This window comes from Frieseomelitta varia, unplaced genomic scaffold (assembly GCF_011392965.1).
Source record: "Frieseomelitta varia isolate USP_RPSP 00005682 unplaced genomic scaffold, Fvar_1.2 scaffold_370, whole genome shotgun sequence".
Taxonomy (NCBI): Eukaryota; Metazoa; Arthropoda; class Insecta; order Hymenoptera; family Apidae; genus Frieseomelitta; species Frieseomelitta varia.
In genome coordinates, this window is record NW_025110113.1 from 282,777 (window position 1) to 306,829 (window position 24,053).

Genomic DNA, 24,053 nt, shown 5'->3' on the forward strand with positions numbered 1-24,053 from the left:
ATGATCTTGAAAATTTTGAAACCCACAGAAAAATCGATACACTATATTTCGCTTGAAACCTTCCTTGAAGTCATACAACTTTTGTATTACACAATTTTACATTTAAAAGTTGTCTCTGGCAACTGCAAGTTTCGTGAATCACCCAGTATATAAGAGCATTCCCGGGCAAACCAGCACGAATTCCCGAATATGCCGTTCTAACGACGAATCGTTCGCGTGTCGGTGACGATAGAATTTTCGAAGAAGAGCATCGTAGACAGTAGAAATCCAAATGGTGGAGAGCGTGAGGCGAGGTCTTTCGACGACGACCTCGCGGTTTCGAATACGGTACAGTACAGTACGAGGCAGTCGTGTACCGATTTATTGGATAAACGGAGGTGGAGGTTTTATTCATCGAGTTAACGGTATCCTCCGAGAGGATTTGTAAGGATTCGCCGGCCTTGCTGGCATTCCACGACGAAAGTAACGCAGTGCAACAAATGCCAGGCAAATACCAAACTGTGCTTGGCGAGCAAATGTCAAAAGCGGTGCGTTTGCCACGCGATACGGGAAAATATGTAATTTGCAATTCCTCCCGTTAGTCACGTCCCACATGAATGGTGGTCACGACGAGGTGAGTTTGCGAGAAAGAAACAAAAGTCGAAAATTTTTTAAACTCTCCTTTTTTTGGGAAATTACAGGTTAAATAATGATTATTGTTCTAGGGCGTCTTACTTTGCTTTCTTCGGTCATTTCGGCGAAACACGACAGAAATAAAAATGTAACAGTTGCGTCAGTAGCGTCGCTTGCAATTGTTAGATAATTGCATCGACGTAAGGTATATGCGTCAGTGATAGCGTATGGCCCAGTGTGTTAACAGAATTATCTTGCAACTAGGAATTTCTGTAACGACGAAACTAAAGACAAATGGGACACCTAAGTTAGAGTTAAATAAAATTGTTGCATCCGGAAAATTGATCGTCGTCTTTCGAAAGGAGAAAAAAATAATGAAATTCGCGACGATCGATAAGTAACTGTTACAGTAGGAATAAAATTAGTCAGATTGATGATTAGACACCGTGGCGACAACAAAAAAATTTTAGTAGAATACCGAGGTAGTTTTCTAGTTTCACAAGCGTTCTTTTGTCCGAGCGAAACCAAGGTATAAATCTTTTTACGTAACGAGCAATGAAAGTCCCGCCGCACGAGCCGCAAATCGGTCAACCAATTTTAAACGCTCGGTCTTTCGATCTCTTCGATAAGATATACAGCGCAGTGATTCATTTGAAATAATATAGCTCTATTTACAAGCCAGAGGATGTCACAATTACTGTTGTGACAAATAATTGCTAGTTGCGATCATTCGGAATATTAATAAACATCACCGTAGTATTTATAATGGTGTCGTGTTACTATAGACATAGCAGCCTGTCCTACAAATACTTATTCTACTTTGATGGTAAACTGCACTACCTGCAGATTTGTTTTACCGACGTCAACAGTTGCCGCTCGATTGGTAACACGTCTTACTGCACACGAGACACGGAGGTGTTTCTACGCGTGTTTGAATTTTTGATCTTAAAAGAAGGGTAAAGTCGCCGCGATTAGGATGAATATTAATCTTAATACGCTAATCTTAATTAACCTAACCCAAACCTTTGTTTGATATATATGTAATTACGAATTGTATTACCTTGTAACACAATTGCGAATCGTATGGCAAATAATACGAGCTAATTGACTGCGATCGCGGTTCTTATTTGCAATTTCAATTAAAATAGTTACAATTATTGTAATTAACCACTATTGACAACCTTGACAATCTGGTTGAATATAATTCCTCAAGTTCGCCATTCCAAATTGTAGAGGGTACAACAGAGCATCTACCGTTTCTACACAATCGGTAATTCAGAACGTGACATGACCCGTAACATATCAGAACTGTACACACGTGCACTCGTTTCTGGTTCCACTAGCAACGGTTGATTCCCCTTACGACCGTGCATTACCGACCGTAACTACTTCGCGCTCAAGTGCATACAAGTACAGATGTCAGTCGGACATTGAATCGAGCGCATTCGTTCCGACGATGACGTACGAGATTTCAAATTTCAAACGCTCGAGACAAAAAAAACAATTGAAAATAAAAAAAAATTGTTTAAAATAGACACGACTGGGGCAATGACCCGAGATTAATAAACGACGGTGATTACGTAAGAATAAATATTCGTAAAACGTTTTTTTCGGCGACGAGGAGAGACAAAATCCAGAAGCAGTTACCACGGTCGTGCTTGGAATTTCGTGTGTACAACGAAATCTATTTGCACGCGTGACGCGTCACGAATATAAATGCAAATCTGCAACGCGTTGCGGACGCGAGTGCAGTTAGTCATCCGCGCGATCGCGAGCGCGAACGAACGAACGAACGAAAACAACGTTACCAGCCGCGACAGAGGCGTAATACCGTTCTCCCTCGTGGTTTTCCCAATGAACCGAAAGCGAGCTAGAGAGGAGAGAAAGAGAGACTCTCGACGGCTCGATCGTGCTCGTCGTAACGAGCGTGTGTCGGGCCAAGTAACGGTAAACGCCATATCGCGTCGCTCTTGTATGCCTCGTGTCCTATTCGTAGCGCGCTCACTCTCGAACTGATTTTCTTCTTTTTCTTTTTCTTTTTTTTTTTTTTTTTTTTGCCGACGTTTACTCTGCTATTTGCGATTCACCGGTAGACAGCCTCCGGAATTAGAATCGAATTCATGTAGAAATTTCACTTCTTCGATTACGACGAGAGAGAGAGAGAAAGAGAGATGAGATATCGCGAGAGATAAACAACAAGTTCTTCTTGATTGCTCAAGCCACTCGAGTAATGGAGCAAACTTCGCCATTAAAACGAAAGTTTAAACTAGAAAAGGATCACACACACACACACACACACACACGTGGTAACACTCGCGAGCATGATTCATATGTAGAAAATTTTTCCGCCATATTCTCTCGGTTTTCTTTTCTTTCTTTCTTTTTTTTTTTTTTCAGAAGCAACACGTTGCGACGAGACGCTTTAAATGGTTCGCTGATATGTAGGCTACCATTACCAGCGAGCGCAAACGCGCTTAAAAAGTAAACGGCTGAATCGGATAAAGCGTAACCCACTTCTTTTTAACGTGGAACGCGCGTTCGTGGAAGCGTTTTCCGCGGCCGGCTTCGATTTATGTATATATATATATATATATATGTATATACGGGTACCGAGCATTGTTTTAACGGTTTGTCGTGTGTCGCGAGCCAGACAATAAAGGCAGGGGCTCGCGATGGAAACACAGCCGGAAATAATAGCGGCGTGCCACGCGGAGTAGCGAGGCGAGTCGAAACGTGAGAGATGAGCGAAACAACGAGAACGTCCCGGTAAAAGGGACGTGAAACATTCTGTCAGCGCTCTGTTCGCTCGGGAACGAGCTACACTATGTATTTTGTCAGACAGAGAAGACGAATCAGCGAGAGGGGGATTAAGTTCGATGCCGAAGATTACGCGATGGAAGAACGCGATACGTCACGTTTCTCCGTTCACCGTGCACACGTGCGCCGCCACGTTTCCGTAAATTATGGTCTCGAGCCAATACGAAGGATATTGTGATGAAATTTTTTTTGCAAGACTGGATATTCGTGCTTTTGACAATTTCGCAGCTTTCGTCGTTGAAAAATAGGTGGTGACCAGTGAAATTGCTTTTGTTTCTCTCTTTTTACCGATACGATTCGGCGGGAACCGATTTTTTTCCCCCTCTCCCCGAGTCGTTGGCGTCGCAAACATGAAAAACTACGAGAACAAACTGTGGATATCTGTGACTGTCGGTCACACCATTCGCCACCTGTTGCCCCCCGCAGAAATTCGCCCGGCTTGATACTGATTTACGGCTCGGCCATTAGCGGCCCGATGTCTCTCCCGTCTTTCTTTCGCGCAAGACGGATGGCCAGACCGATCGAGATACCCGCGGACTTATTTTTAAACGGACTCACCTTCGCTTGGGTTTCCTCTCCGTTCCTCTCCTGCTTCTCCAGGCCGATGACACGATTCTGAAAATCGAGAAAAACCGGAAATTAGCGCCACAGCCGCACGTGAATACCTGGAATGGCACAGCGTGGTCACCGAAAGACTGAATGATACGAGACGAAAATAACTTTTACAAACACGTGTTTTTTTAATTTCTTATTATTTTATTATTCGAATTATTATTATTATTATTTTATTTTAATCTCCAAGGAATGCTCTATAGCCTATAAAAAAAGAATATAAAGATTGAAAATAAACAAGTATAATGACTTTTTCAAACACTTCAGTTCTTCAGTGGCCATTATTATTATTATTATCATTATTATCATTATTATTATTATTATTTTATTTTATTTTATTTTAATCTCCAAGGGATGCTCTATAGCCTACAAAAAAAGAATATACAAAAGATTGAAAATGAACAAGTATAATGACTTTTTCAAACCCTTCAGTTCTTCAGTGGCCATTATTATTATTATTATCATTATTATCATTATTATTATTATTTTATTTTATTTTATTTTATTTTAATCTCCAAGGGATGCTCTATAGCTTACAAAAAAAGAATATACAAAAGATTGAAAATGAACAAGTATAATGACTTTTTCAAACCTTTCAGTTCTTCAGTGGCCATTATTATTATTATCATTATTATCATTATTATCATTATTATTATTATTTTATTTTATTTTATTTTAATCTCCAAGGGATGCTCTATAGCCTACAAAAAAAGAATATACAAAAGATTGAAAATGAACAAGTATAATGACTTTTTCAAACCCTTCAGTTCTTCAGTGGCCATTATTATTATTATCATTATTATCATTATTATTATTATTTTATTTTATTTTATTTTAATCTCCAAGGGATGCTCTATAGCCTACAAAAAAAGAATATACAAAAGATTGAAAATGAACAAGTATAATGACTTTTTCAAACCCTTTAGTTCTTCAGCGGCCATTATTATTATTATTATCATTATTATCATTATTATTATTATTTTATTTTATTTTATTTTACTCTCCAAGGAATGCTCTATAGCCTACAAAAAAAGAATATAAAAAATATTGAAAATGAACAAATATTATGACTTTTTCAAAACCCTTCAGTTCTTCAGTGGCCACCGTGTACACAGAATCGTAAAAGGATCCAGTTAGCTACGCCACTGATAATACTGGGGTCATTTGACGAACGAATTTAATTCGAGAAAAAGACTAAACAAAATCAATGAATGTACCTATGAAAGTGTCCCAATGTCACCAACAACGTAACCAAGTATATATATATATATATATTGTTTCAACGCAACGGTGTGATCGAAAGGTCGAATAAATCAGCACTCGATTTGTTTTTTGTTTTTGTTTTCCTTTTCTTCGAGAAAGAAGAAAATAACGAATCGATATTCCGTCTTTAGACGAATGTCGCCTAAACATTCCGGCGTGGCGATCGTAAATAGAAGTGACGCAACGAATGAAAGTGACTAATGTAACCTCGCGAACGTAGTATCCGTGAAATTATCGCCGCTGACAGAGAAAGTTCTCCAGCTTATGGATCTTACCCCGGCTGTTATCTTGCCCCGAAAATTCACGACGATCGAGTTCAACGTCCGCACTTTGCCCAGGAATCTCCTCAGCGGACTGTGACCATTACGCACGTCGGCCATTTTCACTTCCATTCGAGAAACAAGCCTCAAAAAACGTTCTTGTCGTTATAGCCTCGCCGCATGACTCGACCCGAGAGAGAGAGAGAAACATCGAACATCGAACATCGATCGTTCCTTATTCGACTCAACGTTACTTATCCCGTTCCTGGTTCCGTCAAACGAACTGCGAAACGCTTGAGGAACGCGTTCGCGAGTTGACGAGCGCACATCGCGTACGCGACTAATCGCGCCGAACCGCAAAAGCGCCACGCGATCACACCGATACTCGGAACGAAAAGTATTCATCGTTGCTATCTTACCTCGGCGGTTTCCTGCTGATAACGTTCACCGACCGCCTGAAACGCAAAAACCAACTGTGTGACAAACGGGCGACGATCTAATCCCCCGTTTTGTGTATTTCGACGTGTACTGTGTTTTGTCATTTTTTTTTTTCTTTTTTTTATAATTATCTGTGTGCGTATTTTTTGATCGTTGAAAGATAAAAGAGTCGGAGAGGCGAAAGAAATATCAGCAAAGTTTCGTTACGCGAAGGATCACTCGGAGCCTTGATACTTTATTTTTCTGCGTATTCTCATTTTCATCTTTTTCACCGCGACAACGAGAAAGTTTCCTTTTCCGGTCTTACTTTCGTATCGAGATAAAAGCCGGAGGAAAAATTAGTGTCTCTAGCGAGGGACGAGAGAGGTCGTCGGACCAACAAAAATGCCCTTTTTCTTTATCTTTCACATTTCCCTCTCTCTCTCTCTCTCTCTCTCTCTCTCTCTCTCTTTCTTTGTTTTTTTTTTTTTTTTTACTTTTTTCTCTTTTTTCTTTTTTTCTTAAGGTTTAACACGACGTCTCGATACTCACATGTGCAGCGCTCGTGGTATCCGAGGAGGTCGCCGAGGCTAACTGGTTCCGGTTCTCTATGACCGTCTTTATTTGCTCGAGCACCTGCAAACGAACCGCGTACACGCTCATTGTCAGCAATTATCCACAATGTTACCCGCAATTAACGTTTCTGTAAACCCCGCGGCCTAGATTTCAACGCCGATGGGGGTCAGGACAGTTTGAAATTTTCAAAAAATCGATTTTCTTTGTTTTTTTGTTTAAAATAGTAGTTTGAAGTCTTGGAAATAAGATGCGAAAGGTCGTAGCCTTTAAAATTTAATTTCGGGTATGATAATGAATCCGTGGATACAGAATAATTGAATTTGCATCACTGTTTACAACTTTCAGCAGTATGACAAAGTGTAAATCGTGCGATTCAAATATTACTTTTGGTCGATCGAATATCAGAGGACTTGAAGATGCGAAAGGTCCTAGCCTTTAAAACTTATTTTCGGGTATGATAATGAATCCGTGGATACAGAATAATTGAATTTGCATCACTGTTTACAACTTTAAGCAGTATTACAAAGTGCAAATCGTGCGATTCAAATATTACTTTTGGTCGATCGAATATCAGAGGACTTGGATGCAATTTAGTTGTGAATTGTAAGAACTGTGAGCCGCGATGTATAAGTAAAAATAGTAAGTAAAGAATACATGTGAAAAATGACGTTCTGAAACTTTAAACGCGTTTCTCTCGAAACTAGGTTTTTAGAAACGGTGTGATGCAAGATATCTCGGAATCTAACCAACCGATGTGAAACTTGCTACGTAAGTAACAGTCTTTAGTGTAACATCGAGCATTTTTTAATTTTTAACAATTTCGAAAAACATAAACAAAAAAAAAACGTGAGAAATTTTTGGCACAAATTCGACACATCGAGAACAAATGGCTGCTACTATCGTAATTTTCACAAAAATGAAAAATATTGGAAGACATTCGTCGAATTAGTGTAACATCGAGCATTTTTTAATTTTTAACAATTTCGAAAAACATAAACAAAAAAAAAAAACGTGAGAAATTTTTGGCACAAATTCGACACATCGAGAACAAATGGCTGCTACTATCATAATTTTCACAAAAATGAAAAACATTGGAAGACGTTCGTCGAATTTCAACCTTGGTCTGTGGCCAGGTGGTTAAAGAATTACCCGAAGAGATATCCTGTGCCTCTGGACCACGTGTTGATTGTACTCCTTGTGCTCGATCTCGTTGCTCTTTCTCGTTTGTCTCCGCTGAAAGCAAGGCGAAGAAATAAATGGAACACTATGGAAACGGTCACGACACGCCGCCGTGCATCTTCCACGTGTCACGTGGCTTTCCGCGAAATGTGAAAATGGCTCGCGACTTTCCACGAGTATCAGAACGGAACGCGAGAGGATCGGTTCGACGCGATACGTTTCCACGTTCTCGGTTCCGCAGAAGCTTCCACGCGCAAGATTTTGGAAAAGCCCCTCCCTTTCTTCGTCCGGAAGAAGTTCGTCTGTCTGCCATCCGGAGATTTTACAGACGTGAAAATGTATTGTGTTGTGGATTTTTAAAGAAATTCATAAGTCTCGAAAATTGTTGAAGTATTGATTTTTAGTTTGACAAGAGAAGTTTCGTGTTTTAAGAACTTTTGTATTTTGAATTTTTATTGGCCACAAGGTACAAACAAAGATATCTAGTCCAGATATCATCTCTTGTCTAAGAGCATTAACTTTTGCGAACTTTTTCTTTTTCCTTTTCGTCATACTGAGAAGTATAAAATATCTCTTTTTTTCTTTTTTCTTTTAAATAATTTCTTTAGATTTGTATATTATCATTTTTCTTTTCAGAATCACGAACGAATTTGAGTTTGAGTTTGAAGATACAAACGTTAGAGATAGGACGGAAGCATTTCAAATGATTTTTCATTCGTTGACTTTATATTTGCTCTTATCTAAGTCTCGAGTCACGAAAGGAAAGTGTTTCGAAATTTCGAATACTAAAAACTCGAAACTTTCTTTTCAAGTTCAAGTAACCTAACCTTAATCTTAAATTAAATTAACCTTAACCTCAAATTATTCAGATTATCATCATTTGTTAATCTCCTGTCTAAAGTCTCGCATTATATTAAGATTCCCGCAATTTTCAGACAAGGTTATACATAATATATAAATAGTATAGTATAGTAAAATATAAAAAAAAGTATAAAACTGTATTCACGATTAGTTACATTACCAAAATAATCAAAATGATCGATTTATAATTTCTCTTAGATATTTTATAAATGTGAAATTGTATATTTTTAAAAATTTAAATGACTTTTGTCATAGTCAAAGCTTTCTTTTTACTTTTTCAATGTTAACGTTTCCGACGATAACTTTTAATCGTCGGTAATTTCAATATGATATAAATAGAATTTTCCATACTACCTTATTTTGCTCGTAAACGTACAGAAACAAATAAACAAATGAAACGTGTAAATAAACACAGGTTGACAATGATAAACAAGGCAAGTAATAGTAATACCAACGTAAACAAGCGAATAGAATATCGTTTATCGAGTCTGATCATACCATGTTGCCCAACTTCAAACTGTACAGTATGTGTGCAAAGCAGTCGTGACATACCGAGTGTATAATAACTCTTTGTTCTTAGAAGAAATAACTCAAACTGTTTGTGCGCATTTGACAGGGATTAAGAATCTCTTATCTGTACACAGATAAATACTAATTACGCGCTTGTTTCCGCCATCTCGTGAATTTTTGCTCGTATTTACGCGAGCATTTTTTCCTTTGTGTTTTGCAGCAGATTCCCTCTTATCCGATCCCGCTTTAACCGACCACGGTTCTCATTCAAAGGAAGAAAATTGATCAGCAGGAAAGCAATTTCGTATTCATCGTTCAGGGGAATATTTATCGCAAAAGGAATCTCCAATTTCACGAAACGGCACATCTTGGACTTTATATGTACATGTACATGAGCTTTTATTGTATTTATTGTCCAATAATAAGTTTAAGAATTAAAATTTGAGAACGATTTCACTCGAGTTTTATTTTTATTTATTTTTATTTTTATTTTTATTATCCAATAATAAGTTTAAGAATTAAAATTTGAGAACGATTTCACTCGAGTTTTATTTTTATTTACTTTTATTTTTATTTATTTTTATTTTTATTTTTATTTTTACTTTTATTTAGTTTTATTTTTATTTTTTATTTTATTTTTACAGTCAATTACAGAAAATTTAAAGATTTTAAACTAGCTTACTACTTAGCAACAAACGAATATTAATAATTGAATTGCAAGATTAGTAATCGTACAACTGAGAAATTGTCACCTCACGAATATCTACAATCAGAAAAATTACGATTAGAGCGATTTAGCGTCGAGTAAAAGCAAACAATTGCGACAATTAGCAAACACTATATTAGCGTTATAAATCGTCGATCTTGGATCATCCTCGCAAAGTAATTTTTGATAATTTTGATTATTTATTCGCGAAGTCGCCTAAAATTCGTTTTAATTAACTTTCACCGATGTAAATGCAGTGTTATCAAAATTTCAAAAATGGCGCGCAATATCCGGTCTGTTTCAGCGACAGCTTAGTCTAACTCATCCTCCTTAATCACTAGCATATCTTACTGTATATTTTTCTCTTATTGCTTCATTGCAATTACATTTATCTTTTTAATTCATTCTTTATCTTATCTGACATTTCTATCTTCATTATTCTCGTTCATCGCTGTAACCACTATATCTATCTACCTCACATACTTATATATACACATTCTCATCTGTCTTACTATCACTGTAATTATTATATTTATACATTAATACTCCCTTTGTAACTATTATAATCATTATTAAAATTGCTCTCATCCGTTGTTTCTTTTTCATGCAAATTAAAAATTAAACGAAACGATATATTCCACGAGAGAAGCTTCCCGACAAGCAAGTCGAAATACAATAGCTTCACCGAGCCACCGAGTACTCCCGGACTAAGGATCCTCGGTTCTCCGCGGCACATTGCACCCGGCGTGTCACGCTTCCTTCATAAATTATTCAAACAGTCGTTCTCGGCTGTGTTTCGGTGCTCGATTTAGACGCCAAAGTTCACGGTCGTACGCGACGAAATTCCCGCGGCGAGGAGTTCATCGGAGAGTCTTTGTCCTCGTTTCTCGAGGAACGAGAGAAGTTCAAGTCTCCGATAATTTTAAGGGCAAGAAAGCGTTCAGCCGCGGCGTGTAGAGCACGAGAGGCGAGGAAATTGAGAAGACGAGTCACGAGCCGATCCTCGGACATGTGTAACCCGCTTTAACTCGATTCACGCGTGCCCAGAATGCCTGCCTCGGCATTACGCTCATTGGATAACGAGAATAACGCGCCTCCTCCGCGCCTCTGTTTATCATTCGCTCTGCTCAAGTCACGGGGAAATTGCATCAATCACCGCGAATCAAGTCCGATGCGATTGTTTTCGAACGACCGTCCCGCCGATTTCGACACGACAGACGTCGAAAACTTCATCGTTCGAACGGTTTTCGACTCTATTCAATTTCTCATGGGGTCAGGACAGTTCGAAATTTTCGAAAAATCGATATTTCTCTGTTTTGTTCAAAACAGTAGTCTGAAGTCTTGGAAATAAGATGCAAAAGGTCCTAGACATTAAAACTTATTTTGGGGTATGATGATAAATCCGCGGATACAGAATAATTGAATTTGCATCACTGTTTACAACTTTAGGCAGTATTACAAAGCGTAAATCGTGCGATTCAAACATTACTTTTTCGTGAATCGAATATCAGGGGACTTGGATTCAATTTAGTTGTGAATTGTAAGAATTGTGGGGCGTGATTTTTAAGTAAAAATAGTAAGTAAAGGATACTTATGAAAAATGACGTTCTGAAACTTTGAACGCGTTTTTCTCGAAACTAGGTTTTTAGAAATGGTGTGCAAGATATCTCGGAATCTAATCAACCGATTACTGTGAAACTTGATGCGTATCTTTAATGTAACATTTACTAGAGATTGACGATCGAACATTTTTTAATTTTTAACAATTTCGAAAAATATAAATACAAAAAAACGTAGAAATCTTTGGCACAAAATCGATACATCGAAAACAAATAGCTGCTGTTTTCATAATTTTCACAGAAATGAAAATGGTGGCTCGTCGATCCCTAGAGAATATTATTTACTTTTGAACTTTCTTTACCTTTTTGTTGCAGCTAATCCCGTTTGGCTGGAATCATGCACACCGATAGGCAATGTAAAAAAAAAGTTATGTAAAAGGCCGTTAAAAAGTTAAATAAGAACTCTCTTCTTTTCTCTTTTAACGTTGCTTTTTATAGTTCATAATGTGTAAAAATAAACCACAAAAGCTCACGTCAATCAAATATGTACTTTTGTTTCACTAGCCCTCCAAAGTATTTGTAATTTTTAGGCCCGTCAAACTGTCCTGCCCCCTTAACCTCTTGCGCTGGAATGACGAGAATTTTCTGTTCTGAATTGCAACGTTTTCTCAGTTTTAAGTATATTTAAGTGAAACAAAATAGGCGAAACAAATAATAAATTTACTCTTCAATAATTTCTATCCAGTGACATCATATCGACGAGTTCAAAAGGAAAAGAAAGCGACGAATTATTGTGTATTGTTTGGTCACTCGTTATGGTCCGCAATCAGTTGTCAGCGCAAGTGGTTAACCTCTTGCGTTGCAATGACGTGCTACACACGTCGAGAAGTTTTTATCTCAAAATTGCAATATTTTCTCAGTTTCGAGTATATTCAAGTATAACCCAGGCAAAACAAATAATAAATTTATTACTTCTCAATAATTTCTATATAGTGACATCATACCGACGAGTTCAAAAGGAAAAGAAAGCGACGAATTATTGTGTATTGTTTGGGTCACTCGTTATGGTCCGCAATCAGTTGCCAGCGCAAGTGGTTAACCTCTTGCGTTGCAATGACGAGCTACGCACGTCGAGAAGTTTTTATCTCAAATTTGCAATATTTTCTCAGTTTCGAGTATATTCAAGTATAACCCAGGCAAAACAAATAATAAATTTACTACTCCTCAATAATTTCTATCCAGTGACATCATACCGACGAGTTCAAAAGGAAAAGAAAGCGACGAATTATGGTGTATTGTTTGGGTCACTCGTTATGGTCCGCAATCAGTTGCCAGCGCAAGTGGTTAACGTGGATACCGAGAGACTCGTAAAAAAACAATGCGGGTCAAGTGATTCAACAATCAACGATATGTATATATATATATATATTTTTTTTTTTTTTTTCAGATTTAGTATCTCGTGAATAGAGAACCATGGCGTGTACCAACCTCGAGGGTAGCTAGGCTGGCCAATGACGAGAGAGGCCGAGTGTGAGGGACCTCTCCGGGGAAAACGCTGTCGTGCGATACGGACAATTTTCCCGCTCCTCCCCGTAGCTTTGCGAACGAATCCTCCACGCCGGTCCTCCTGAGGAACACGCTGGAAAACAAAGGCAAACGAGAGGCGTCATTGAAGGGAAAATTCTGGTTTCTTGTTTTCTAGCGTTTCCAGCTAGAGAAAGAAGCAGCTTAGTGGGACAAGAATATCGGTTTGCAACTAATGTTAGTTTTTACTCCAGGGAATGGAAAGAAATAAAATCGATCTTCATCGACTCTCAATTCTTCTTCGACTCCACGATGGATAATTTCCAAAGACACTCTCGCACTCTTGGACAGTACCTGGCCATTGAATTAGCAATGCAAATTATTACGATAATTTATTATTACATCAGCGGTGGAGAGCGAAGTCTGTGTCGCAGAGTGCCTCTTATCGGAGAACGTCAAGACACTCTCAATGTGCCAGGCAGTTCGATTCGACTTGAAAAGCTGTTAAAAATGTCTGGAACACGACTCGAGCACTCATTTCAGATCGTGATTACTTCGGACAAAAGAAAAAAAGAAAAGAATTTCCAGTAAGTAAGAGTTGTAATTGAAGTAAAAATAATTAGCGATTGATGATATACTTTGAGAGTTTCACACCACTTACAATTAGCTTGATTGGAAAACTAAGAAGTATCAAAAATCTCGAGTGACGTCTCACCAATAGTTTTTTTTTTCTTTTTCTATATATTTCGAGAAATCGCTTTCGAGCAGGTGTATCCAACCAAAATTGGAATAATTTAATAATAATTTTATCATTTGAACAATTTTATTTTAGTATTTTACCATGAATGTTCATGACGTGTCTCTATTGGGCAATACTTATATTTGCGAACAGATTTTCCCAATTTTACACGAGCATCTTGAAAATACTCTTCGTATTGTCACTACCTGTATTAACTAGATATTGACAAACTGGCCTATCTAAAGAAACAAGCTCAATATTCTCATTAAAAATCTCCATATTTCTTTAATTAATATAAATATATTTCTCTAATCAACGTATTGTTTCACTACAGCTGTTTTAATATCCTCATAAATAATATAAAAAATATACAAGAAGATTTAAAAGGTTGGACACCCAAAACTGCTTCAAAATTTAGCATTCACAACTGTTATTCTACCACAAGTTATAGTAAGTTAGCGTAAGTAATAACTCTATAGTTGGCTAACAATAGAGTTATTACTATTAGAGTTATGCTTATAGAATTCTATTACTACAATAAGTTATAGTAAGCAATAACTCTATAATTAGCAATAACTCTGTAATTATGATAGGGTTTAGAACTGTGCCCGATAATAAAATAAAACTATCCTAACGATTTATTTCCCCGATCCTCTCAGACTCTTCAAATCTCTCGAGTTCTCAGTTTCTCAATCTCGCCGCGTCTAATCAAATCTCTACGCGCTTTCCTTCAAATGCCCAATTCATACTGATACTGATAGCTACTGATACTTTGGCAACAAACGTTCATATCTGCAATTTTGAGTTTGAGGCAGCTTTGCTTGCGAGGAGTAGCTCAACTTTAGCCTAACAGATAATAAATGGCAGCTAACTTGCTTCGCGGATTTCGCTGCCACGCTGTTGCGAAACTTTCGAGGATCGAAAGGTCGATCACACGACTAGCAGCAGCGCGACTCGACGCGAAAAGATCGCAATCGTTTAGTTACGAAAAAAATGAATTACAGTAGGCCAGGAATGCACGGAAGCGCGCGCGCGTGTAGACACGCGTGCAGAATTAACACGCGAGCCATCCGAGTTCGTGCCGTTAAGCCGCACAGAGAAAAGCAAAAACTCGAGCACGCCTCGAATCAGGCCAAGGATATTGACTGGTGGTTAACTTAACCTCTTGCGCTGGAATGACGTGTCACGCACGTCGACAATTTTCTATTCCAAAATTATATTTTCTCAGTTTTAAGTATATTTAAGTGAAACAAAAACAAATAATAATTAATAATTTACTACTTCTCGATAATTTACATCCAGTGATATCATACCGACTTCAAGAGGAAAGGACAGCGACGAATTATTGTGTACGGTTTGGGTCACTCGTTATGGTCCGCAATCAGTTGCCAGTGGTTAACCTCTTGCGCTACAATGACGTGCTACGCACGTCGAGAAGTTTTTATCTCAAAATTGCAATATTTTCTCAGTTTTAAGTATATTTAAGTATAACCCAAGGCAAAGCAAATAATAAATTTATCATTTCTCAATAATTTCTATCCAGTGATATCATACCGACGAGTTCAAAAGGAAAAAGAAAGCGACGAATTATTGTGACGGTTTGGGTCACTCGTTATGGTCCGCAATCAATGGTTAACCTCTTGCGCTGCAATGACGTGCTACGCACGTCGAGAAGTTTTTATCTCAAAATTGCAATATTTTCTCAGTTTTAAGTATATTTAAGTAAAACAAATAATAAATTTATTACTTCTCAATAATTTCTATCCAGTGATATCATACCGACGAGTTCAAAGGGAAAAGACAGCGACGAATTATTGTGTACGGTTTGGATCACTCGTTATGGTCCGCAATCCAGCGCAAGTGGTTAAACGTTGCCGAACGGGAGCGATCACTGCCTCCTCTTTTTAATCCTGCTGTTTGTTTACACTGCACATCAGTGTTGATACAGATTTTGAATATATTCGTGGCACTGTATGAAACTCGAAGGCTGATTTTAGGAGACACTGGACAATGTATGTGGTATATTTTAACACTGGAACTACCAAAATGGTCAAAATGACCAATTTGTAATTTTTATTGACATAAATGATCTTTTGTAAAATGTGTAAATAAACGCGTCTACTTCATCATTGTATTATAAAGTTTTTATTTTTTCTTTTTTATTTTAATTTTACTTTTTTAATTTTTAATTTTTATTTAATTATATTATATAATTTAATTTAATTTTTATTTTAATTACTATTTTAATTTTTATTGTAATTTTACGTTTTAATCGCCGATAGTTGTAATGCTAAATTGCTGACACTTGCTGTGTACTATGTTTTTACTGTGTACAGTATCTATATTGCTACAGTAATTATAGTCATTTAACACTAGAGAAAATGGTCAAAATGGTCAAAATTACCAGTTTGTAATTTTTGTTGGATATTCTACAGATATAAAACAATATATTTTTAGAAATTTAAATGATTTTTCATAGAATGTATAAATAAAAGCTTGTGTACTTCATTGTGTTATAAAATTTTTTATATTTTTAACATCTCTGATGGAAATTTCACGTTTTAGTCCCTGGTAGTTCTAGTGTTGCAGTATACGTGTAGTTCAAAAGAAGCTTGCAGGAAAAAGGGGCAGAAGTTGTTTGCATTCTGGCAAGGAAGCAACTGTGCAAGATAAAATGAAAAGAAGAGGAATGATCGAAGGACTGATTGAAAAAACGAAGAAAATATGTGAGAAATATATACAGAATCCATATATGGGTTGGGCAAATTTCATTTGAAATGAACATAGAAAATAACGAATCATTCACCCACTGATTTATCATTCTTATTTGAAAAATAACCCGGATGAAGTAATTTTACTTTGGATCAAAGTCGGATAAATCATTTGCAGATAATCTTTTATTTGAATTGAAATCAAATTGAATTTATATGCAATAGAATTAGAAACTCTAATACCAAATCTAGGAAAGAAATTATTCGAAGGAACGGATAATATAAAATGAAATGAGAAATCGTTTGATGGTCAACTAACGAAACAATTTGAGAAAATCAAACAACAGATAATATAAAATGAAATAAGAAACTGTTTCATTTGATAATGGAAGAATTTCAGGATATTAAATAAAACTGACGTAGTATTATTTCAAGATAACATCTCATAACTGAAACGAGATGTAATTGTTGAAATAATTTATTCATATAACGAATAAGGAAGGCGCGTGTCGAGCCACTTTCCATGTTCGTCCCTTCAGTACATTGAATGTAAGATATTTAACGAAACGACAGTTCTATTTTCATCAGAAAAAACAGCAGGATTAAACGACGAACAGACCACGAACTACGAAGAAGCGGCGTGGACGGGGAGCGACGACAAAGAAAAAGAAGCCACTAAAAAAGAGATATTCAAACGGGGAGATATTCTTTCGACGATATTTACTGTTTGAAGGAACGGCGGGACTTGGACGATGCCGTCAGCCTGCATCTCTTCGACGCGGTTTGTCCGCTGAAAACGACAACAATTACGATAGAACAACTCCGCCTTCGCCTCTCTCGATCTTCGTTCCTTGAAACAAATGGCACGACAAATGGGGGCGTGTTAACCCTTTGCGTTCGAGCTACCGACACTCGAACGTATACAGGGTGTCTCAGCACATATTGCCGTCATTATTATCACGCGTAGCGAAAAACATTTCAGATGATGAATGGTTTCGAAAGAGGCATATTTTGATGATACTAGTTTTCTTGTAGGTGGACGTGTAAATGGAATCACATATTTTTTATTGCATCAATCGATGCACCTTGATACTCTTTACAAAAAAGTATTAACCTACTTATGTTAAAAAATCATTAGTTTAGGAGATATTTTAATTTTAATGTTGCTAGGAAATCATGACATCCCCCTTTGTTAATGTTGTAATGATTTTATTTGCAGAAAAGGTTCATTGTGACGGCCATTTACATCACGACATTTGCTGAATCGATAGATTAATAATTCACTCACATTGTGTAATGTATCTGGTGTTATTTTATTACACTCAGTGATGATGCGATCTCTCATATTGGCCTAACGACATTACAATTAAAATATCTCCTAAACTAATGATTTTTTAACATAGGTTAATACTTAACTAAATAGGTTAATACTTTTTTGTAAAGAATATCAAGGTGCATCAACTGATGCAATAAAAATTATACGATTCCATTTAAAAAAAAAAACGTTGATGACCTCCATATGTCTTCTACACGTTCGCCTACAAGAAAACTAGTATAATCAAAATGTGCCCCTCGCGAAACCATTCAACTTCATCTGAAACATTTTTCGCTACGCGTAATAACAATGGACGGAAATCTAGATGGCAATATGTGGTGACCCACCCTGTATATCTTACCTCGAAGCCTGAAGCACAGTTTCTGGGATTGCTTTCCTCCTGTAAAATACGGAGTCCGTCGAACCTCAGCCATATATCCCGGAAACGAACGATCGTTTAAACTTTGAATCCACTTCCGATCTAGGTAGAAACTCACAGGCGTACACCTCTAATTTATCGTTATGTACAAAGCAATAAGAGCTCGCTGCTGCGTGTAAATTTCAACGGTTTGATTTTCGATTTATCAATGATTTAATAGAAATTCGAGATTTTGTTGTTTGTATTTCGTCCAATTTTATGCTATTTACCTGACACGAAAGAACTAACTGATGTCATGTTTCTATAGTATATAGAGAGTTGAAACCTCACCTCTCCCGATCGGACGAGTCTGTGAGCAGCTCGCTGGCACTCCTGCTGCGAGCCTCCTCGGGACGTCCCGCAGGATGTCTGTCGGTGATGTCCTCCCTCGGGAGCCGAACCAGCTCCGCGTCCCGATGATCAGCATGGCCAGCGACCAATCGAGCATCCGCCGCCCCTCGGCTCTTACGCCGGAAGATCTTCCTCAGGCCACGAAGCGGATGGAAGCGACGCTTCTTCGGCTCTGCGAACCAAGACAAAAGTCAGAATCATGTATGCATCTCCCTTGCAATTCTTAATCTTAACGCACGGCGAGAATTTGTTGTCCCACAATTGCAATATTTTCTCAGTTTCAAGTATATTTAAGTATAACTCAGGCAAAACAAATAATAAATTTACTGCTTCTCGATAATTTCTATCCAGTGACCTACCGTACCGACGAGTTCAAAAAGAAGGCGACGAATTATTGTGTACGATTTGGTCACTCGTTATAGTCCGCAATCAGTTGCCAGCGCAACGTGGTTAATTAATTTTGAAACTCGAACCTTTTGTGACTTTCAAATTACCGCTTGTGCGCTGGCAACTGATTGCGGACCATAACGAGTGACCGAAACCGTACACAGCAATTCGTCGCTTTCTTTTTGAACTCGTCGGTACGACATCATTGGATAGAAATTATTAAAGAAATAATAAATTTATTACTTGTGTTTTGCCTTTCTTTAAACAATTACATTAGTTTATATTAAACTAAACAAAATTATATTAGTTTACATTAACTTTTAGCCACCTGCGCTGGCAACTGATTGCGGACCATGACGAGTGACCGTACACAACAATTTGTCGCTTTCTTTTTGAACTCGTCGGTACAATATCACTGGATATTATAAATTATTGAAAAGTAATAAATTTATTATGTTTTGCCTTTCTTTAAACAATTACATTAGTTTATATTAAACTAAACAAAATTATATTAGTTTATATTAACTTTTAACCACCTGCGCTGGCAACTGATTGCGGACCATGACGAGTGACCAAACCGTATACAATAAGTCGTCGGTACGACATCACTGAATAGAAATTATTGAGAAGTAGTAAATTTGTCTTGCCTACTTTTTGTTTGCCTAAATGTACTTAAAACTGAGAAAATATTACAATTTTAGAACAAAAATTTTGGAACGCACTCGACGTGCGCATTCTAGCGCAAGAGGTTAAATGAATAGGGTGGGCCAGCAGTTTCTTTCGTTTTAATGAAACATCAAAATATGACAAGGAATTAATTTTATTAATTTTGAATTTCAAACTTGAACTCAAATTAGTGTACTACTTTAATCTGTAATAAAATGTGTAATAAAAAAATTACGGATTTATTTTAGTAGAAAGTTATTTATTTTGGTCCAGCCTGTACAGACGAACGTATTCGCACACTCGATGGAATATTTTATTTTTAAAAAGTTAAAACGTACTCTTAAACTGCTGGTAGCTTCATAAAAAAGACATTAAGATGTGTAACAATTAAGTTGGCCTCATTTTGAAGCGCGAAGCTTCTACTTCGACAATCCTACGTTAGTTTTTTTCAAAGATTTGTCACGTGGCAAAGGTACTTTTATTCTCGAAAATGATAAAACTCCAAATATCTCCGAGAACATTAAAAAATTTTTTCCATGACCGAATCTACCACGGTTCTGATGGTTAAAATCTTCTCTTTACAAGCCCTTAAAATTCACTATTTTTTTTTTTTTTTTGTTCGCCATTTTATTGAACTTGAAACACGGCGAAATGTTACGATTTCTTGATTATTTACATTTAACTCTGATGTTCAAAAGATTCGATAAAAAAAATCGTACAAATCTAAATCTAGCTGTGAAAAATATTTTTTCAAGAGTCTGATGTTTCTCCATGAATAAAGGAAATTTTTCCACCTGCACGATGTGAAATAAAAAAAAAAAAAAAACAAAAAATCTCAAGATTCTACTAAAGTAAAAGTTGCACGCTTGAAGATGAAAACCAACTGTTTCTTCAAACAAAAATGAAAGTTCGAAACATCGATATTTCATTCTTCATCGACACCTGGATACTGGTAGTAGAGTTCCTCGTCGATTTTACAACCGCGCCGTATTTTCACTTTTGGCAGAAGCGTAAACACACCGTGCGCGCGAATCATCGCGCAAGGATCTGACGTAAAGACCGAGCCAATTAGCCTGGCCTGATCTCGCGTGAACTTTCTCTTTGGGAATTGCGTAACAAGCGTAGCGAGCCCGTTATCAATGGGCAAGTGAAAACCGTCGCCGTCACGATCTCGAGAGAAACGAAGCGTAAGTGTACGTTTCTCTCAGATTAGAAACGTTCGCGGTCGTTTCTTCTGATCGATATTATTTCTTGCCTCGATGAAATTGCCTCTGGGAATAATTCGCTCGGTGACGAGCAAACACACACCTTTCGGACTTCGAAATGGAAATGGGAAAGCAACTGTAAACACTCGGGTGTTTTGAAAATTCTTTATCAACAGTTTCCTCGAGCAACAAGCAAGAATTATTCACAACTGTAGACAGACAATCGTAGATTATCCTACGCTACTTACTGCTCGTTCTCACGTACGATAGCTAGCGTTCGTCGATCGGAGCTTCGTGGATCGATATCTCTATCGCAGATAATGTTCTCTCGCGCTAGAAAAGGAGAGCACGTCGGTCTTTTTATTGTCACGGACGCGGATGAATCACGCGGGACAGCGTTTGCCCTAGTTCGCGTTAACCTCGCGACAATTTTGACGCCTCCGAGGGCAAGGAAAATCGGATTTCCACGACTTCACTCCACGCGACCCGCTTTTCTTCTACGATACAATTACTTTGAACACTGTACCTGCGAAATGAAGGAAACTGTGTCGAATAAGAGAACGAAACCAACAACTGTACGCAAGATACGGGCTATTTTTGAAAATTTTATCGAAGCTGCGATCGTTGTTACGCTCAACGAGGTCTTATCGTTCGTCGGATGTCGGCAGAGACGTGTGACGCAGGAGAGCAAAGGTGGAGGGTTGGCTTTTCCCGCGTCAACGCTGCGAGTCAAAGACGAGAGAACAACAATGACAGGTTATCGGCAGGCGATAGAGGGACTCTGCTGGATAAGCAAATAACACGAGCGCTCGTTAACGCACGGATGCCTTTTTAATTGCGGCGTATCGGAAGGAGGCGACAAAGGATCGGTGGCGGCCCTCCCCAAGGCAAAAGGGGAAGAGAAAGAAAGAAAGAAAAAAAAAAGAAGAAAAAAAGAGAAAAATCCGAGGACGCAAGAACCCCAGACCACCCTTTGAATCGTCGAAAAGGCGTCGAAGAATGGGAACAGAAGTGGAGGGTGCGATTCAGAGGGTTACTCGCGACACCCTCCTCCTTCAGTCGCGATTAAAAGCCACACGGGGAACGCACTATAAAACTCTGTGTCTTTCGAGCCTTAGCCGATCCACTCGACAACCTAGCACACGTAGACTTACGCAATTTCGCTTCGAAAGGCACCCTTTAACCTCGCCAACGCGAAATAGCTGACACGTTCGACGGTCGAAAGGGGGGCTTGGTTTTCAAACAAGAATTTGTTCGTCTGAGAAAATCGGCACATCGACGAAAATTACGATACGAGGATGGTAACTCTGTTTTTTTGACTCGAGATGAATCTTAATTCTTGGCGCCTGAATCAATTATCAGTTATCTGAATTATTATGCGAATGAAAAAATCACTGGGTGAATATCAATGAGCTTCTGTTGTTCGGGCAGCGACGTGCGCCGAGTGAGAAACGATCTTCAGTAGAAAAAAGAAAGTCAAACGGTTTCGTGGAGAGGGTGTGCTCTATTTTCGATGATAAAAATTCGACATCTCTCATTGGAACGAGTTGATCGACGTCAAATCTACGAAATTATTTTCGATAAAACATATACGAATCAGTCGGAAATATTTGTTCCGAGATCGTTGCTCGCGAAGAAAGTGATTGCCGGTTAAAGTGTTTTTGAATTGCAGGCAACGTTACCAAGGAAATCCTCGAAGTTCAAGTAGAATTGCATCCAGATAGAAGGTCCTCTATGATGATTCCGTAAATCGCGCGTGTACGGTGTGTACTAACTCGACGATTTGATAACACGATTTGATCACCGATGCCTCGATAAGATTACGCGTGCGTCGCGTGATAACGCTATCACGGTTGAGTGTTCGTTGTAAGGTTAAAAAAAAAAAAAAAAATAGAGCCGATACGAGATAGAATTCTAGATTCTTTCTCAGATTCGCGCTAAACGTAATTATGTATTTATCTCTCTGTTCGGTCGGACAACGTGTTCGTTGTTATCTTTCGTTTCGGTCGGTAATGTAGATCAATTTCCTTTGTTATATCATGTTTGCCAAGCCAGCCAATAATACAGTTTAGGCACGATAAAATAGATCGAAGAAACCTCGATTTATAAAAATTCAAATTGGCAAATTAGCAAATGGAAGCAAGTTCTTTTCTTTCATGAGCAATTAATTAATTTTGGCATTTATGCAAGTGCAGAAAGAATATCACGTTGTTTAAAAGAACGTTAATGTTTCAACTTTGGTATTATTTTTCCACGTGAATTATTAATATGAAACCTCGATTCGATGTATATGTGCTTTATAAAAATTCAAATTGGCAACATCGCAAATTAGCAAATGGAAGCAAATTCTTTTCTTTCATTAGCAATTAATTAATTTTGGCAGAAAGAAGTGCAGGAAAAATATTATGTTGTTTAAAGGAATGTTAATATTTCAATTTTGATATTATTTATCCACGTGAATTATTAATAGCGGGTATCTGTCACCTTATACTTCATGTATAGCATTCATTCGATTTATAATTTATGTACATTTAAATTGTAAAATGCCATTATGTTAAAAAATCAAACAGATGAGTCTGTTGAAGATGTTGATATCTTATTATAAGATAATAATCTGATACATATTTGATTATAAGATGATGATATCCTATTTCTGAGAACACTGTTGCAAATGTTTAAACTGGTGGCTATGAAACTTGCACCAATTTTATTAAAAATTATATAAACCAAACGAATGAAATCATCTTACTGAATAATCGAACAATATGATCATTTATTCAGAAATTATTCTTTATCAGAGGTAATAATGAAATTATTTCTGTTCGATACATTTCTAATACGTGTAATATTATTTTGTTAAGATACTACGTATCTTGTACAAAAAATAAAAAACATGGCCATCTTCCTCTATTCCTTATCTCACACATCGCGACATTTAATTTCCAGAGCTGGGGATGTACGTACAATACGTTTAACTTACAATCACCTAGAGAAAACTACGCGCGGTTTTCCCCGCGGAGAACCGTTATCAGCGCGTGTCCTCGCCAAGAGAATTTCACTCGGGCAATTATGCTTCGATCCCGATTTCCTTCTTATTTTTTGCGCGCGCGCTTTCACACAAACGCGCGTGGCCGTTTTAACCTCTTGCGCTGGAATGACGTGCCACGCACGTCGAGAATTTTCTGTTCAAAAATTGTAATATTTTCTCAGTTTTAAGAATTACTTTAAGTAAAACAAAATAGGCAAAACAAATAATAAATTTACTACTTTTCAATATATTTCTATTTGTATTTGATATCGTACCGACGAGTTCAGAAAGAAAGCGACGAATTATTGTAGACGGTTTGGTCACTCGTTATGGTCCG

The 24,053-nt window shown here is 37.5% G+C and overlaps 1 protein-coding gene and 1 long non-coding RNA gene across 11 annotated transcripts in view; one reads left to right on the forward strand and one right to left on the reverse strand.

The window, feature by feature from the left end:
- Positions 1–24,053, reverse strand: part of LOC122530985 (microtubule-associated protein futsch-like) — a 53,619-nt gene that overhangs the window by 25,171 nt on the left and 4,395 nt on the right. For 3 of the 10 annotated variants that reach the window (XM_043658471.1, XM_043658468.1, XM_043658463.1), the window contains exons 2-8: positions 18,371–18,602; positions 17,071–17,136; positions 12,861–13,011; positions 7,707–7,790; positions 6,534–6,617; positions 5,984–6,019; positions 3,988–4,044 (exon numbers count right to left, since the gene is read on the reverse strand). In XM_043658471.1, the coding sequence (XP_043514406.1) occupies positions 3,988–4,044; positions 5,984–6,019; positions 6,534–6,617; positions 7,707–7,790; positions 12,861–13,011; positions 17,071–17,136; positions 18,371–18,602 (710 nt within the window). Of the gene's footprint in view, positions 1–3,987; positions 4,049–5,579; positions 5,912–5,983; positions 6,020–6,533; positions 6,618–7,706; positions 7,791–12,860; positions 13,012–17,070; positions 17,137–18,370; positions 18,603–22,370; positions 22,475–24,053 lie in introns of those variants that run through there. The other 7 variants (XM_043658472.1, XM_043658465.1, XM_043658470.1 and 4 more) reach the window with 6 other exon arrangements.
- LOC122530996 lies at positions 18,498–22,443 on the forward strand. The gene is made up of 3 exons (XR_006307167.1): positions 18,498–18,620; positions 21,553–21,557; positions 22,345–22,443. It is a non-coding gene; the product is annotated as an uncharacterized LOC122530996 (long non-coding RNA).